This window comes from Hirundo rustica, chromosome 12 (assembly GCF_015227805.2).
Source record: "Hirundo rustica isolate bHirRus1 chromosome 12, bHirRus1.pri.v3, whole genome shotgun sequence".
Taxonomy (NCBI): Eukaryota; Metazoa; Chordata; class Aves; order Passeriformes; family Hirundinidae; genus Hirundo; species Hirundo rustica.
The window spans coordinates 3517915-3533015 of NC_053461.1; the positions used below are offsets into that span (position 1 = coordinate 3517915).

General features: G+C 56.0%; 3 protein-coding genes across 4 annotated transcripts in view; all 3 read right to left on the reverse strand.

The window, feature by feature from the left end:
- Positions 1–3262: 3262 nt before the first annotated feature.
- LOC131378634 (uncharacterized) lies at positions 3263–6569 on the reverse strand. Its single transcript, XM_058422288.1, has 8 exons — positions 6455–6569; positions 6118–6225; positions 5879–5950; positions 5152–5241; positions 4880–4951; positions 4694–4792; positions 3964–4129; positions 3263–3433 (listed from the first exon to the last, which is right to left on the reverse strand). The coding sequence occupies exons 1-8, from the start codon at positions 6492–6494 to the stop codon at positions 3343–3345; spliced, it is 738 nt and encodes a 245-aa protein (XP_058278271.1). The 5' UTR covers positions 6495–6569; the 3' UTR covers positions 3263–3342.
- Positions 6570–12166: 5597 nt separating this feature from the next.
- BRK1 (BRICK1 subunit of SCAR/WAVE actin nucleating complex) lies at positions 12167–14593 on the reverse strand. Its single transcript, XM_040076786.2, has 3 exons — positions 14444–14593; positions 14270–14352; positions 12167–14192 (listed from the first exon to the last, which is right to left on the reverse strand). The coding sequence occupies exons 1-3, from the start codon at positions 14559–14561 to the stop codon at positions 14166–14168; spliced, it is 228 nt and encodes a 75-aa protein (XP_039932720.1). The 5' UTR covers positions 14562–14593; the 3' UTR covers positions 12167–14165.
- Positions 14594–14619: 26 nt separating this feature from the next.
- Positions 14620–15101, reverse strand: part of FANCD2 (FA complementation group D2) — a 35297-nt gene continuing 34815 nt past the window's right edge. For both annotated transcript variants that reach the window (XM_040076194.1, XM_040076193.1), the window contains exons 43-44: positions 14784–14867; positions 14620–14697 (exon numbers count right to left, since the gene is read on the reverse strand). In XM_040076194.1, the coding sequence (XP_039932128.1) occupies positions 14620–14697; positions 14784–14867 (162 nt within the window). The remainder of the gene's footprint in view (positions 14698–14783; positions 14868–15101) is intronic.

Sequence of the window (15101 nt, forward strand, 5' to 3'; positions counted from 1 at the left end):
GCCTCGCTCTGTGTCAGTCCTGCCGCTCTTGCTGCAACCACTGTCCTGATAGCACTGTTCCAAATGTCAGCACCGCTGCTGCCGCCGCCGATGCTGCCACTGCAGTTGTGGTCAAGGACCAACTGCTGGGTCGTTGTGGTGCTCTGCAGCCACGGGGCTCTGAGACCTCTGTGACCTCAGAGCCTGCTGTAATCTCAGCCTTCTGTGACCTCAGAGCCTGCTGTGACCTCAGAGCCTTAGCCGTATCCCCAGAGTGTTTCCCCATCTATACTAATGGACTGCCTTGATTGTAAATGTTTGGCTTCATCAAATGGCCATGGCTGAGCAAAACCTTTGATTTGCCTGCTGACATTGCTGCTCAGGCTGTGCCCCTGGAGATGCTCTTGATGGCTTCCCTCTTCTTGGGGCCCTGCCACTGGAGGAGGTGCAGGCCCAGGTGATCCCACTGAAGGAAATGTGCCCTCAGCCCAGGGATGCTCAGCATGGGCTCCCCCAGCCCCTCGGGGCCCCGCCACTGGTCACAGCAGCCCCTGCCTGGCTCCTGCCTGCCCACACCATGGGCATCCACGGCTGTGCCCGGACATGGAGCTGGTGCCCTGTGAGCTTTGCTGGGGGTAGCACGCGATCATGGGTTGGCACAGGTTTGTTTCTAGTTATAGAGAAATGTGGAACCTTTTTCCCTGCCAGGATCTTAGGGCTGCTTTGCTAGCGGGGAGGACGGGGACCTATCAGAAATCTAGCCAAGGTATTGGCAACTAGTTTGACCAATAGAAACGCCAAATGCGACTTTGGGAAGCACACATTTAAAACCGTCATCTGCAGCGGATCGCTCTCTTTCTTTTGAGATGGCCATGAGGTAAATTCGTGGGCGTCAGGGGGGCCAGGTCAGGCCCCTCTGCCCTCTGGGCGGCCGAGCTGGGCCCGGCCAGGCCTCCGGGAGCTGCTGCCCGCATGAGGGGAGCTGCTGCCCGCATGAGGGGAGCTGCTGTCTGCATGAGGGGAGCTGCTGTCCGCATGAGGGGAGCTGCTGTCCGCATGAGGGGAGCTGCTGTCCGCATGAGGGGAGCTGCTGTCCGCATGAGGGGAGCTGCTGTCTGCATGAGGGGAGCTGCTGTCCGCATGAGGGGAGCCGCCGCCCGCATGAGGGGAGCTGCTGCCCGCATGAGGGGAGCCGCCGCCCGCATGAGGGGAGCTGCTGCCCGCAGGAGGGGAGCTGCAGCCCGCAGGAGGGGAGCTGCCGCCCGCATGAGGGGAGCTGCTGCCCGCATGAGGGGAGCTGCTGTCTGCATGAGGGGAGCTGCTGCCCGCATGAGGGGAGCTGCTGTCTGCATGAGGGGAGCTGCCGCCCGCATGAGGGGAGCTGCTGCTCGCATGAGGGGAGCTGCTGCCCGCATGAGGGGAGCTGCTGCTCACATGAGGGGAGCTGCTCTCTGCATGAGGGGAGCTGCTGCCCGCATGAGGGGAGCTGCTGCCCGCATGAGGGGAGCTGCTGTCTGCATGAGGGGAGCTGCTGCTCGCATGAGGGGAGCTGCTGCCCGCATGAGGGGAGCTGCTGCTCGCATGAGGGGAGCTGCTGCCCGCATGAGGGGAGCTGCCGCCCGCATGAGGGGAGCTGCTGCCCGCATGAGGGGAGCTGCCGCCCGCATGAGGGGAGCTGCTGCCCGCATGAGGGGAGCTGCTGTCTGCATGAGGGGAGCTGCTGCCCGCATGAGGGGAGCTGTTGTCTGCATGAGGGGAGCTGCCGCCCGCATGAGGGGAGCTGCTGTCTGCATGAGGGGAGCTGCCGCCCGCATGAGGGGAGCTGCTGTCTGCATGAGGGGAGCTGCTGCTCGCATGAGGGGAGCTGCCGCCCGCATGAGGGGAGCTGCCGCCCGCGTGAGGGGAGCTGCTGTCTGCATGAAGGGAGCTGCTGCCCGCATGATGGGAGCTGCTGCCCGCATGAGGGGAGCTGCTGTCTGCATGAGGGGAGCTGCTGCCCGCATGAGGGGAGCTGCTGCCCGCATGAGGGGAGCTGCTGTCCGCATGAGGGGAGCTGCCGCCCGCATGAGGGGAGCTGCTGTCTGCATGAGGGGAGCTGCTGCCCGGGCTGGGCCTCTTTCTCCCGGCTGCCGGCGGCAGAGAGGGGAGAGTGGCCCAGCAATGCCACCTGCTTACAGCTTTGTGGCAGCTCCGAGTCGGGCCGCCCTGGATGAGACCGAGGCGTGGAAGAAAGGACTTCCACCAGTTTCCCTTATGCCCACAGTTTTGCATTTCTGCAGCCCTGCAGCCCGGAGCAGAGAGCACATGGCCACTGCGGGCCTGGGCGGATTTAACCTGTTCCTAGTAACACGGAGCTTCTAAAGCACAACCCTTCCTTGAGAGAGACAAGAAAGGAAACAGAGGGTACGTAGAACAGACACTGCCTAAAATCAGTGGATTAGAAGTGAAAGAACTGATACTAATATTGGAATAGTAGTGAAGAAGTGCACATTTTAAGCAGACTTCTCTGCGGGAAACTATAGAGAAATGGACTGTTCTTTGTAGCATCTTAATGTTGTCGGGGAACATGCTAATTCTAATCAAAATTGAGGACTGATGTGATTGAGATTTGATTGAGAACTTTAAAGCCTTTGCTCCTGGGTTAAAAGGAGATCTCAGCTTTTGAGACGAAGAAGATTTTAGACTAGAAGAAGTATTCGTAAACAGAACCCCAGATACACCGAGAGGCCTTGCTGATAGAACATCACAGTCTGCAAAAACTGCGAGTGGTTGCAGATGTGTGACATTAAGAGCCACTGGACTATTTTGCCTTGTAGCAAATGCCTCCATGAAACTCTAGAGAGACTCTTCTCCTAAAGTAATGAATGATTATGTTTAAATGGTGAAACTGACTGAAAATCACAAGTTGTGTCTTTCTATGTTGTTTTATAAGAAAGTTAATAGTGTGTAGGGGGAGGGAAGAGTGTTTTGAAGTTTCATTCTGTTTCAGTTTGGGTTTTCCTCTTCCCAGCTTTCTTCCTTTTTTCTTTTTAATTCTTTTAGTATGTGTTAATAAAATTAATTTGTTCAGTTTTAAAGCTTGAGCCTGCTTTGCTTTTTCTCCTAATCTCTCTCCCACAGAAAAAAATAATAAACACTAAATTTAGCAACCAGAATTAAGCGCATGCAAAACCACTACACACGTGGACACTGGGGTGACAGCTCCAGCTCTTTATTGGAACGGAAGAGCTGACCTTGGAACTCTCAGTCCAGGTTCACTTGAGTACTTCCAGATCCTTTCCTTGGGGTTTTGCCTTCAGCCCTGGCTGAAGGGCTGGGCCTGTGGCTTCAAAGCACCGCAGAGCATGGAGGTGCAAATATAAACTAGTCAGGCTCAGAGCTGCTGCTGTAGCTCTTCAGGCTGTAGAGGTCACTGAACCAGTCACTAGCGTTCAGCTTTTCTTCAAGGATGTGCCTGTGGAGAGAGGAGTGTCTGAGGCCCCAGCTGCGGTGGCACACAGGGTCCCTCCTGCACAGCAGGGCGCAGAGCTGGCACGGCTCCCCGGCACGGCCGGAGCTGCTGGCACACCTTGGCCCCGCTGCACAGCTGCCCCTCGAGGCCCCGGCGAGCAGGGGATGGCTCTGGGCAGGGTCCCTGGCCAGGAGCGGGCCCCAGAGCGCCTCTGCCTTGCCAGGCCAAGCTGGTGCCCGCTTTTTCTCCTCCCCACCTTGCTTTGCCTCTGCCCACTGCTGCTGCTGGGGCTGCCCTTGGCCAGGCAGCCTCCGTGGGAGGCAGCACTGGCTGCAGCCCCAGCGGGCTTCCCAGGACAAGGCGCAGCAATTAAGAGCCCAATTAAAGCAAAGGCAGCAGCAGAACCCTCAGCAGAGTTATTTGGACAGCCACTGACTATCCACAACTCCACAGCAGCCTCACTGGGAATGTTCCCTGACTACCAGCAGCCTTTAAAGGAAGCTGTTTGAGGCAGAGATCAGCAAAACACTCACCATTTTCTCTTCCAGCAATACCAGATTCCGGCACAGCCCGTGATCAGGAAAAGTGACCCAGCAGCCACAATGGCCATTATCTTAATCAAACACTGTGGTCCCCAGCAGAAAGCTCTTCTCATGTTGTTCCAAGTATTGTCAGCATGTGCTGTGGTGCCGGCTGCATCTGTGGGAGCAATGGGGAGCGTGAGCCCAGGCTGTGCTCCACTGCTGAGCTGGCAGCACGGTGGGCACGGCCAGGATGTTCTCTGTTTCGCCCAGAGCTGGGCCCTGCAGGCACCTTGCCTGGGCACAGGACTACTCAGTACCCAAACCCCTGAGAGGGCATGGCATAATTCCTCTGTGCTCTCCCGGTCTGGTCCTGGCAATGATTGACAAAGACATGGATAGGGACAAGGAAAATACCCAGGGCTTTGGAGCTCCTCCTTCAAAGAGCCACCTCTCCTGATCTACTCAGAGACCCAGAAAGTGCAAGGATCTGAGGGTGTGCATGGCCCATGATGCAGTCTGGGCTCCCTGTCAGCTGATGCCAAATGCCTTCCTGCAGAGCCTGGGGAGAAGCTGCAGCCAGGCCAGGCTGGGAAACAGCCCTGCAGGGTGGGAAAGCAGCAGTGGGGCAGCCAGGCTGCCATGGATCCCTTCCCGCTGTGCCGGGCACGGCGTGTCCAGATGTGCAGAGAAAGGCCCCAGCTGCTGAGCCTCAGGAGAAGGCACAGGGACATGCACTCACCATGCTGTGTCTCCGGTTCACTCAGAATTTGGTCCAGATGTTTGGGTTCCTCCAGGGCCCCACTATCTCCTATACACATTTCCTTCCTTCTCAGGGGATCTTAAAGAGAGTTATTTACATTTCCCAGCAATTGATCACATAGACTCAGTGCTCAGCCTGTGGGTTCAGCAGGGACACACTACTCACCCCTGCCATGGGAGCTGGGCTTGTGTGCAGTATCCACCAAAAGAGCTGGAAAAGTTCTCCCTGCAGCCACACCTGTAACTCAACATTCAGAGAAGCTTCTGTCACCCCTGCTGATGTGCACAGGCAGCACTGAGGCACAGGAGCAGTGAGGGGATCGTGCAGGGCAAGGGCACACACGGGCATGGCTCTGTCCTGGCACCTGCAGCGATGGCCCCTGGTCAAGCGGTGGGCTCTGAGCTGGCAGCTCTCCTGGGGAAAAGGCCTTGACCTACCCTCAGCATCTTCCAGAGGCTCAGTAATGGATATGGGTTGGGAATCCAGATCACCTTCATCAACAGGATCATCTTCATCAACAGGTTCATCTGCAGAGAAAGGACAGAACAGCTCCTGTGGCACTGTTGAAGATTCTCCTTTAGGCCGCAGTGGCAGTGAGTGCCCCTGGGTGATTGGTGCCCTCCCAGGCACTCCTTCATCTCTGCTTTCCACTCAGGAGCAGGGACAGGGGGAAAACGGGCCCGCAGCGGCCCCACACTGGGATGAAGGAGCCCCTTGTGGGACACAGGGGGAGAAAGGAGTCCCTGGAGATGCCAGCAGCACTGAACTCAGCCCCAGCCAGGGCCAGGGCTTGGCAGCAGCAGGGGGAGCAGCTCAGGCTCCCTGGGGCTGGCAAAGGAGCAGCACAAGGCACAGCCCCGGGGCACAGCCCTGGGCCAGGCCCCTTCCCTTTCTGCTCTTCTCCGTGGCTGCACAGAGCACACAGAAGGACACCCTGGCACTGCACATGGGAAGAGCGTTGACACCTAAATGCTCCTTCCTCCCACTGACAGCCATCTTGGGGATCACCATAGGGCACAAGAGGAGGAAGTTCCAGTGCAAGATTTCCAGAATCCATCAAACTTCAGAGGATCTTAAGGGAAATGACACATGAATCTTACTCTGGACGATGATTACATTTGGACAATGATTACTCGTGTTAGGAAAGGGTTGCTGATAACATACCTTCACCAAGCGCCAAGATCCTTAATCCTTGCTTTACCAGCTTTTCCAAATGAAGCAAGTTGGGGTCCAAATCTAGAAGGGAGCACAGATGAGGACCTTTTCACGTTGTGCTGGGATACCTTCTAGAGGGAAATGAGCACTGCAAGGGGATCAGGTAATGCTGTGTGCCCGCACTGCCAAGCAGCAGAGATGGCAGCTCAAGCCTCAGCAGTGCCCAGGCTCAGAGGCACAGCAATTACCTCCTGTGACTGTGCGTGGCATGGCCTCCCTTCCTGCACTGGGGGCTGCCTTTGAGCCACTGCTTCCTCCGGGAAACCTCGCCTTCAGCACATTGTGTCCTTGCCTCACTGGAGAAAGGAAGAGGGACAGATGGATCAGGTGGGGCTGTTCCCCAGTGGGAATATGGCATCTCCAGAAGACAGGCTGGGAAACAGCCCTGCAGGGTGGGAAAGCAGCAGCGGGGCAGCCAGGCTGCCATGGATCCCTTCCCGCTGTGCTGGGCCCAGCGTGTCCAGGCGTGCAGAGAAAGGCCCCGGCTGCTGAGCCTCAGGAGAAGGCTCAGGGACATTCACACACCTGGTTGTCCCTGCAGCATTTCCTTCAGCATTTGCCGCATGGGTTCGGATGACTCCTGGGGTTTCTTGGGGCCTGTAGCCTCCTCTGTCGGAGGACCTTAGAGCAAAGAGTTTCCATTGCCAGGAATGGATCCCACAAAGCCAGTGCTCAGCCTGTGGGCTCAGCACACTCACCCCTGCCATGGGAGCTGGGCTTGTGTACAGTATCCACCAAAGGAGCTGGAGAGTTCCTCCCTGCAGACACATCTGTAACTCAACAGGCACAGAAGATTCTGTCACCCAATAACTGCCAGGTTGTCAATAATTTTAATTTTTAGGAACATTGATAACACACCTGCAGGATGCTCTATAGGTTGCAAAACTTCACGAAGCCAAGCTACTGGAGAAGCCTTCCCAGCAATCTGAGCTAGAAGAGAGCACAGATGAGAATCATTTCCATGTGTGCTGGGATCCCCCTCTGCCTTAGGGAACTGGGCACTGCCAGGGGGTCGGGGAAGGCCGTGGGAGGCAGATGTCCGTGGACAGGGCCAAAGCTGCCCAGGGGCCTGGGGAGCTCTGGGCTGGCTCTGCTCACTCTGCACACTCTTTACAGGTCCTGTGCAACATCCCTGCAGGGGTGGCTGGAGCAGCCCAGGACCCTTGGGGCTCTCTCATTTCCACAGAGGGAACCCTCCCTAAAGCCCTGCGGAAAACCATCCCCAAGGCTTCCCGGGGAGAAGGGAGTGCTGTCCCGGGAAAGGGGATCCAGGCCGCCGGCTCACCTGCTCCCTGCGCTCGCCATGGAGCAGCCTGGGCAGCCCTGGCAGGCAGGGCCACAGCCAGGAGGAGCAGGAGGAGCAGGCGCAGAGCAAGGGCCATGGTGCCTCGCTCTGTGTCAGTCCTGCAGCTTGACAACACTGTCTCAAATGTCAGCACCGCTGCTGCCGCCGCCGATGCTGCCACTGCAGTTGTGGTCAAGGACCAACTGCTGGGTCGTTGTGGTGCTCTGCAGCCACGGGGCTCTGAGACCTCTGTGACCTCAGAGCCCTGCTGTGATCTCAGAGCCTGCTGTGACCTCAGAGCCCTGCTGTGACCTCAGAGCCCTGCTGTGACCTCAGAGCCTGATGTGATCTCAGAGCCTGATGTGACCTCAGAGCCTGATGTGACCTCAGAGCCTCCTGTGACCTCAGCACCCTGCTGTCACCTCAGAGCCTTGCTGTGACCTCATGGCCACAGTGGAGTTTGCCCTCCTTGGGAGCGAGCTCATGCTGTCCAGCAGCTCTGTCCAAGGGCTGTGAACCAGCTGATCTCACAGGCTGGGGGATGAAAGGATGGAGAGCACACCCAAGGCCTTCTCAGCCTGCATTGCTCCATGTCCACTTTCTTCCAAGTGCAGGCAAATTTTGTTCATTATTGAGTCGGACATATTCATGTGTTCTCAAGCAAATTCTTCTTGCCATTCACACAATGTTGATTTGCTCTAATCAGACTGTAATTAAGACCTACCTCTCACTGTAATTAAGGCTGATGCATCATGAGGCAAAGTGTTGAGGAATTTGTCTTGGTGTCTGGCACTGTAGAGAGTTTTTCTGTAATTAAATGACATTTCAAGACAGGTGTAGTCTACCATACTTCTGGCATTCTAGAAATAAAAAAAAACCCAGCCTTTGCAACAGGATTTTATCCTTTTTTCCTCCTCCTCACAGAAATTTTAATCTCTCAGGTCTAAGCTCTTCAGCTGCCTTACAAACACTGTTTTAATTCAGACAGGCACCCATGCAGTGAGCAACAAATCAGTGCTATGTTTATAGCTCTAAAATAATGAGGCATTACCCAGGTGAAGCCAAGAATTTCCCAAATAGCTCTACCTATCCTAAGGGATGTTTTAAAACGCATCATAGTAAAAGCTGGGAGCAAGGAGAGGGAACGTCATCAAAATTAAAAACACAGCTTTCTGAGATCTTTATATTCCTATAAAAACAAAAGCATCATAGTAAAAGCTGGGAGCAAGGAGAGGGAACGTCATCAAAATTAAAAACACAGCTTTCTGAGATCTTTATATTCCTATAAAAACAGAGGCAAAATTGTTCATATATGGAACATTAGCTAAGAAGCGAACAACACATTGTCAAAATAATTTCTTGGGGAACAACAAAAAAAAAATATGTCTACAGGTGGATTTATAAGAAAACCATCATGCTAAGAAAAAAAAAAAAACAAAAAAAACCCCAGACCAAAACTAAAAACAAAAAGGCTGTCCCATCTGTCTCAGTACAAAAAAAAACACTGAAAAGAATCAGAGATCCCCAAGACCATTACTATGTACAGGAAAGTCCAGGTATTGGGAATAAATGAAAGAAACTGTAGTGTGCAATTCACAGAGGTAACCTGCAATTTATTGGTGGATTTATTGCAAAATTTCTGAGTGCAGACTCAAAAACATAGGGGCTTATGAGACCATGTGCGAGCATCTACAGCAGTCTGAGGGATGCTTCCGGGACCGAAAAGAAAAGCAGCACACAATTCCTGGGACAATCTCTTTCCTGGCTGTAGGCTTCTTGATGGTCTGTCCCCTCGAGCTGGCAGAGCTGTCCCAGGGCACGGAGGGTTGGGGGTGGCAGTGGCTGCTCAGGAATGGCCTTGGCCCATGTCCCTCAAAGGAGCAACTGCCCAAAGAGCTGCGCTGCCCCCGGGCTCTCCTCACAGCCCTCTGGGCTTTGTTGGGGGGCACAGCCTGTGCCCAGGGGCGGCAAGGTGCCTCAAGGGCCCAGCTCTGGGGGAAACTGAGAACATCCTGGCTGTGTCCACCGTGCTGCCAGCTCAGCAGTGGAGCACAGCCTGGGCTCACGCTCCCCATTGCTCCCACAGATGCAGCCGGCACCACAGCACGTGTTCCCCATTCCCAGAAGAGCATTGGAAACAGTTTCTGTCAGGGAACACTCTGTCTGCTTGAATTAATGGCCATTGTGTCGAGTGGGGAACTAGTTATCATGTTGTGCTGTGCCGGAATCTGGTATTGCTGGAAGAGAAAATGGTGAGTGTTTTGCTGATCTCTGCCTCAAACAGCTTCCTTTAAAGGCTGCTGATAGTCAGGGAACATTCCCAGTGAGGCTGCTGTGGAGCTGTGGATAGTCAGTGGCTGTCCAAATAACTCTGCTGAGGGTTCTGCTGCTGCCCAGTGCTTTAACTGGGCTCTTAATTACTGCACCTTGTCCTGGGGAGCCCGCTGGGGCTGCAGCCAGTGCTGCCTCCCACGGAGGCTGCCTGGCCAAGGGCAGCCCCAGCAGCAGCAGCGGGCAGAGGCAAAGCGAGGTGGGGAGGAGAAAGAGCGGGCACCAGCTTGGCCTGGCAAGGCAGAGGCGCTCTGGGGCCCGCTCCTGGCCAGGGACCCTGCCCAGAGCCATCCCCTGCTCGCCAGGGCCTCGAGGGGCAGCTGTGCAGCGGGGCCAAGGTGTGCCAGCAGCTCCGGCCGTGCTGGGGAGCCGTGCCAGCTCTGCGCCCTGCTGTGCAGGAGGGACCCTGTGTGCCACCGCAGCTGGGGCCTCAGACACTCCTCTCTCCACAGTGCCCCTGCTGCAGCTCCAGCGTCCTGGTCAAGGCAGCGTGACTCTCCCTCGCCCCCAGAGAGCCCAAAGAGCCACCAGTTTGACAGCTCTCACACGTGGCCTCAGCAGCAGCAGTCACCCAGGAGAGAGGAGCACTCCGTGCCTCCCCGCTGGCCCCCAGCCTGGCCATTAAGAGAATGTCCCCCGAGATCCCCTCACCTCCTCCCCTCCCGAGCCGGCCGCCCTGGTCCAGCTAGGACTGGGACTGTGCCAGTCATGGCAAAGCATGGGTTACCAACAGCTTGGAGCATCTGCACGTTTCTACAAATCACACGTGTTACCAATGGGTAACAGCCAGAGTCAGTTTTCATACTCCTGTACCTTCAACAGGAAACACTGCAGATTCTTCCCATGCCCTGTCTCTTGCTTTGCCACTTTGCTTTTCATACAGCTGGCTGAATCACTTTAAAGAACTTTCTTGATATTGCATGTTTCACCCCACCTCTCGAGGTGGGGGTGGGGGGGAAATAAAAATATTTCTTCAGTTTAGACTTCATTGTTACTGTGGTTGGACCACTCAAATTTTGAGCAATTAATTTGCCATGGCACCTCTTCCCGTTTCTGTACTATCTATGAAAAGTTCATCTGGACATGAAAATCTGCAGAATTACTGAGATTTATCTCAAAGCTCAGAGGAAAATCTAGCACAAAATATTCTCCCTGTGTACTGCACAACAAGCAATAAATATACAGAGGGAAATACAGTGGCAGCTGAGGATCGTGGAATTCCAAAATACTGAGCCTGCAGAGGAGGTAAACAGCCCTGGCAGTGGCTGAGGGGACTTCTCCTCACAGACTCCTCTGAAAGTGGGTCACTTCAGGAGGGGAAAGCTTTTAAACCTTTGCCTTACCTTCCTCCTGTGCTAAAACGTAAGGCTCCTCCTAAGAAAATACTGAGCTACAAACAATTCTCCATTCCTCAACAAAGCTACTCAGGTGCTCGACTTATCTTAAAAACCAAAAGCAGTCAGAAATTTCCCATCAAAGCCTGCTTGCAGGGAAACCCCATCATATGGGAGAAAATATTTATTAGCATCAGTCCCCCAAAAGAAACTCAACCCTGTATAAAGCAGCGCTTTAAAAGAACTTGAATCCTCTCTCCTCACATATCAGCTGGACTGGTTTGCTCATTTTTTGTCCTAGAGAGAACATGAGAGCGATTTGCTCTCGACAGGACTCCTTGGATGGCCCCCAGACCCGGCTCCTCAGCACGTCTTGCCTGGGTTGTTAATGCAGCCTGTTAGCACCACCTGACTTTGCCACCCTGTTCTGACCTTGGGCACTGCTGGTGCCATGGTCCCCTCCGGTGCCACGGTCCCCTCCTGGCTCGTGCTGTGTCCCTGCTGGTATCAGAGCCCTGCTCGTGCTGCTGCCTGCCTTCAACAACGCTGGTCTTGCTCCCCAGCCAAAGAGAGACTAAAATCACTGCATTGGGCAGCTCGTTTGAACGAGTTTAATACTTACTCATCTGTCGCAGACCTCTTCAAACCCACATACCAACACCATAAAGTCACCTCATGGACAGAGGCGGGGAAGCCTGAGCGAACAGAAGGTGGGCTTTCAAGCACCTTGGGTTTTTAATTTAGTGGAAGCACTCGTTCACAAGGCGTACTTGTCAAACTGCAGCGTGCGGCGCTATTGTCTTGCTCGTGTTACAGAGAAAGCAGAGAGAAATCAGCCAAGAAATCAGAAACACACTTGGGGCTCACGCTCGGCAGACAGACGGAGCAGGGTGGCACCTGCCCGCTTTGCCCGGGTCCCTTTTCCTGCCGGACAAAGACGGACGCGGCTCCGCTGCGGGGCGGGCCGGGCGCTCCGGGCAAAGCGGCTCTGGAGCGGTGGCAGCCCTGCGCCGCCAGTCCCATCCCATCCCATCCCGTCCCTCCCCACTCGGCGCTCGGGATGCTCGGGCAGCGCCGCGGGCCGGGCGGGCGCGATGGAGCCACCTGAGGGCTGGGACCCCTACGGGCGGCCGGCCCAGCGCACGCAGTGGCTGGTCAGCACCCTCGCCTTCCACTACGGGCTGGACCGCGGCATGGAGAACGAGAGGGTGGTGCTGGTCACCGGCCTGGACAAGTACCTGCAGGAGATCTTCCAGCACCTGGACTGAGTTCAATTCATTTCAGAGGAAAAAGACAGCACAAGAAATGGTATATTTATCATTGATATATAAAAATGATAATGATATATAGAAATGATAAATGGGCAGATTACTGGGGCTGCACCAGGGCCCTCCCGCCTCCAAACAGCCCCTACATCTGATCTGCCCGGAGACTGTGAAACTGCAGGGGCTCTCAGGGTGTGCACGGCCCATGGTGCAGTCTGGGCTCCCTGTCAGCTGATGCCAAATGCCTTCCTGCAGAGCCTGGGGAGAAGCTGCAGCCAGGCCAGGCTGGGAAACAGCCCTGCAGGGTGGGAAAGCAGCAGCGGGGCAGCCAGGCTGCCATGGATCCCTTCCCGCTGTGCCGGGCCAGGCGTGTCCAGATGTGCAGAGAAAGGCCCCGGCTGCTGAACCTCAGGAGAAGGCTCAGGGACGTGCACCCACCACGCTGTGTCTCCAGTTCACTCAGCATCTGGTCCCGACATTCAGAAGGCTTCAGAGATCTACTTTCTGCTGTAGCTTGGCTCTTTCCTTTTGGAGGACCTCAGAGCCCTGGTGTCACCTCACGGCCATGGTGGAGTTTGCGGGGAGTGGGATCTGCCTTCTTTGGGTGCGAGCTCCTGCTGTCCAGCAGCTCTGTCCAAGGGCTGTGAACCAGTCCCAGCCCAGCTGATCTCACAGGCTGGGGGATGAAAGGATGGAGAGCACACCCAAGGCCTTCTCAGCCTGCATTGCTCCATGTCCACTTTCTTCCAAGTGCAGGCAAATTTTGTTCATTATTGAGTCGGACATATTCACGTGTCCACAAGCAAATTCTTGCCATTCACACAACGTTGCCTTCTGAAGATGTCACCTCCCAGATGTTGAATGTTTCCATCTGATCCAGCTGTCCAACCACCTTGGAGCCAAGAGAGAGCTGCCTTCCTTCCATCTATCAATTTTTATATGACAGCAGTCTGATTTGATATGGCCCCTACACCTACAGGCAGTGACCCACAGCTGTTCCAATCCACTGCAGGGCTGCTACAAAGCACTCATTGCCACAGGTACTATGCTCCAAAAGCAGCCAAGCTTTCCTGATGTGGAGCCCAACCTGACAGTAACCATGAGAGCTGAGGCAAAAGCTGCAGGAGCACTTATTCAAACAACGGAAAACAGAAATTCCTATTGAGAACAAAACTGTGAGCTCAGAGGAGGACCTGTGTCAAGAAGGAACCACCTGATGTCAGCCAGCCTCAAACACGTATCAAACATTAAGTAACCCAGGTGCTCAGTAAACACTGCAGGCATGACACTGCCATTATGAAAAACCTAATATTACAGTTGGAGAATATACCAAGACATTTAAAGCCTCCTGGGAAGCAATAAAAATTCTGCTAACATCAATTCCACGGACTCCCCAACAAATGCTAAATATGAGCAGTGAATCTGCAGATCTAGATGCCCACTGAAAAACTGAGATAAACTGAGGAGCGGTGGGAAGGGCTGAGAGACTTCCTTCTCCTTGCCACTTGCCTCACTGAGAGGAGAAGCACCTCTTCTCAGGTGCTGGCAAAGGGCCCTCTCCTGTGGCATGTGCACCACGCCAGATGAGCATGCTGTCCCCAAACTGCCCTGACACGTGCACATGCGAAGGCTGAGACACCCTCCAGACCACAGGGACCACCAGATTTTCTGCTGCAATCCCAGCAGGAGCGCAAAGCACCCCAAAAGCCACTTAGATGCCTCCAGGAGCTGACAACAGCCCGGCCCGTGGCTGCTGTGGCACAGCCCCCGTGCGTGGGGTGGAACGTGTGCCCAAACCCCGCGGGTCAGGCGGAAGGAAGGGCAGGCTCCAGACATCCAGGACGGTGGCAGGGAGCCGGGCATCCCACGGCCCGGCCCCAGGGAGGCACGCAGAGAGCAGGCAGGGCGGGAGCACAGCGGTTTATTGGCAACACGAACAGAGGCGGCGGCGGTGGCGGCGGGCCCCGAGCGGGGTGCGGGGCGGCGGTGCTCCGGCGGCGGAGGCCGGGACCGCCCCGGGCCTATGTCAGCGTCTCCCCCTTGGTGACCTACGGGAAAAGGAAAAGCCTCAACCAGGGCCGGCCCCGGGCCCAGCCCACACCCGGACCACAGCCCCGCTGCTCACCCGGGCCTCGATGTACTCGATCCTCCGCTCCAGCGCCGTCAGCTTCTCGTTCAGGGTGGCCAGCCGGGACCGGCACGACATGTCTGCGGGGAGGCGGCAGTGAGAACACCGCGGGCCGGCCGCACGGGCTGGCCCCGGCCCGGCCCGCCCGCAGCCCCCGCCCCGCGCGCTCACCGAAGGAGTTGAGGAAGTCGGCGATCTTCTTGATGGAGCTGGTGATCACCTCGATGTACTCACGGTTGGCCCAGTCCTGGTGGATCTCCCGCTGCACCGGGTCCTCCTGCACCGACATGGCCGCCGCCGCCGCCGCGCCTGCGCGGGAGCCGCGCCCCGCCCGCCCGCCCGCCGCCTCAGGGCCGCGCCGCCGAGGCGCCCGGGCCGGGCCCGCCGCGCTCCTCGCCGCCGTCCGTGTCGCTGCCGCTCGCCTCCTGCGGGACGCGCCGCCGTCAGCGCCGGGACCGCACCCCCGCCCTCCCCCGCCTTGGAGAGGCGCGGCCCGGCGGCCCCTAAGTACCTCCTCAGCCGGGCTCTCCGCTGAGTCTTCCTCGTCCTCATCCGAGCCCCGCTCCTCAGAGGCCTGAGTCAAAATTTCTTCTCCCTAAATTGAACGCAAGATCTGTACTGCTTGTATACGCGAAGGGGTCAAAGCGTGCCAGGGTGGGATGGAAGAAAAGGGCATTTCGCTGCCTTCTTAAGTAAAAAGCTTAAGAGATAAAAAAAAATAAAACCAGGTTTTATTTAACTCTCATGTTTCTACAGTGAAAGACGAAGAGCCAGAATTGGCTTCTTTTAAAGCCACACATAAGAGTGCGTGAAGGTGTTCAAGTGACCT

Bases quoted from the DNA above. Each gene is read 5' to 3' on its own strand.
- LOC131378634 (XM_058422288.1), bottom strand. From the start codon at position 6,494: ATGCGGCAAATGCTGAAGGAAATGCTGCAGGGACAACCAG. The intron at 4,952-5,151 runs GTAGGTCAAGGC...GTTGAGTTACAG, and splicing joins GCCTCTGGAAGATGCTGAGG to GTGTGGCTGCAGGGAGAACT. The intron at 4,130-4,693 runs GTGAGTGCATGT...TTGCTCCCACAG, and splicing joins TGAACCGGAGACACAGCATG to ATGCAGCCGGCACCACAGCA.
- BRK1 (XM_040076786.2), bottom strand. From the start codon at position 14,561: ATGTCGGTGCAGGAGGACCCGGTGCAGCGGGAGATCCACCAGGACTGG. The intron at 14,353-14,443 runs GTGAGCGCGCGG...GCCTCCCCGCAG, and splicing joins CGACTTCCTCAACTCCTTCG to ACATGTCGTGCCGGTCCCGG. The intron at 14,193-14,269 runs GTGAGCAGCGGG...CTTTTCCCGTAG, and splicing joins TCGAGTACATCGAGGCCCGG to GTCACCAAGGGGGAGACGCT.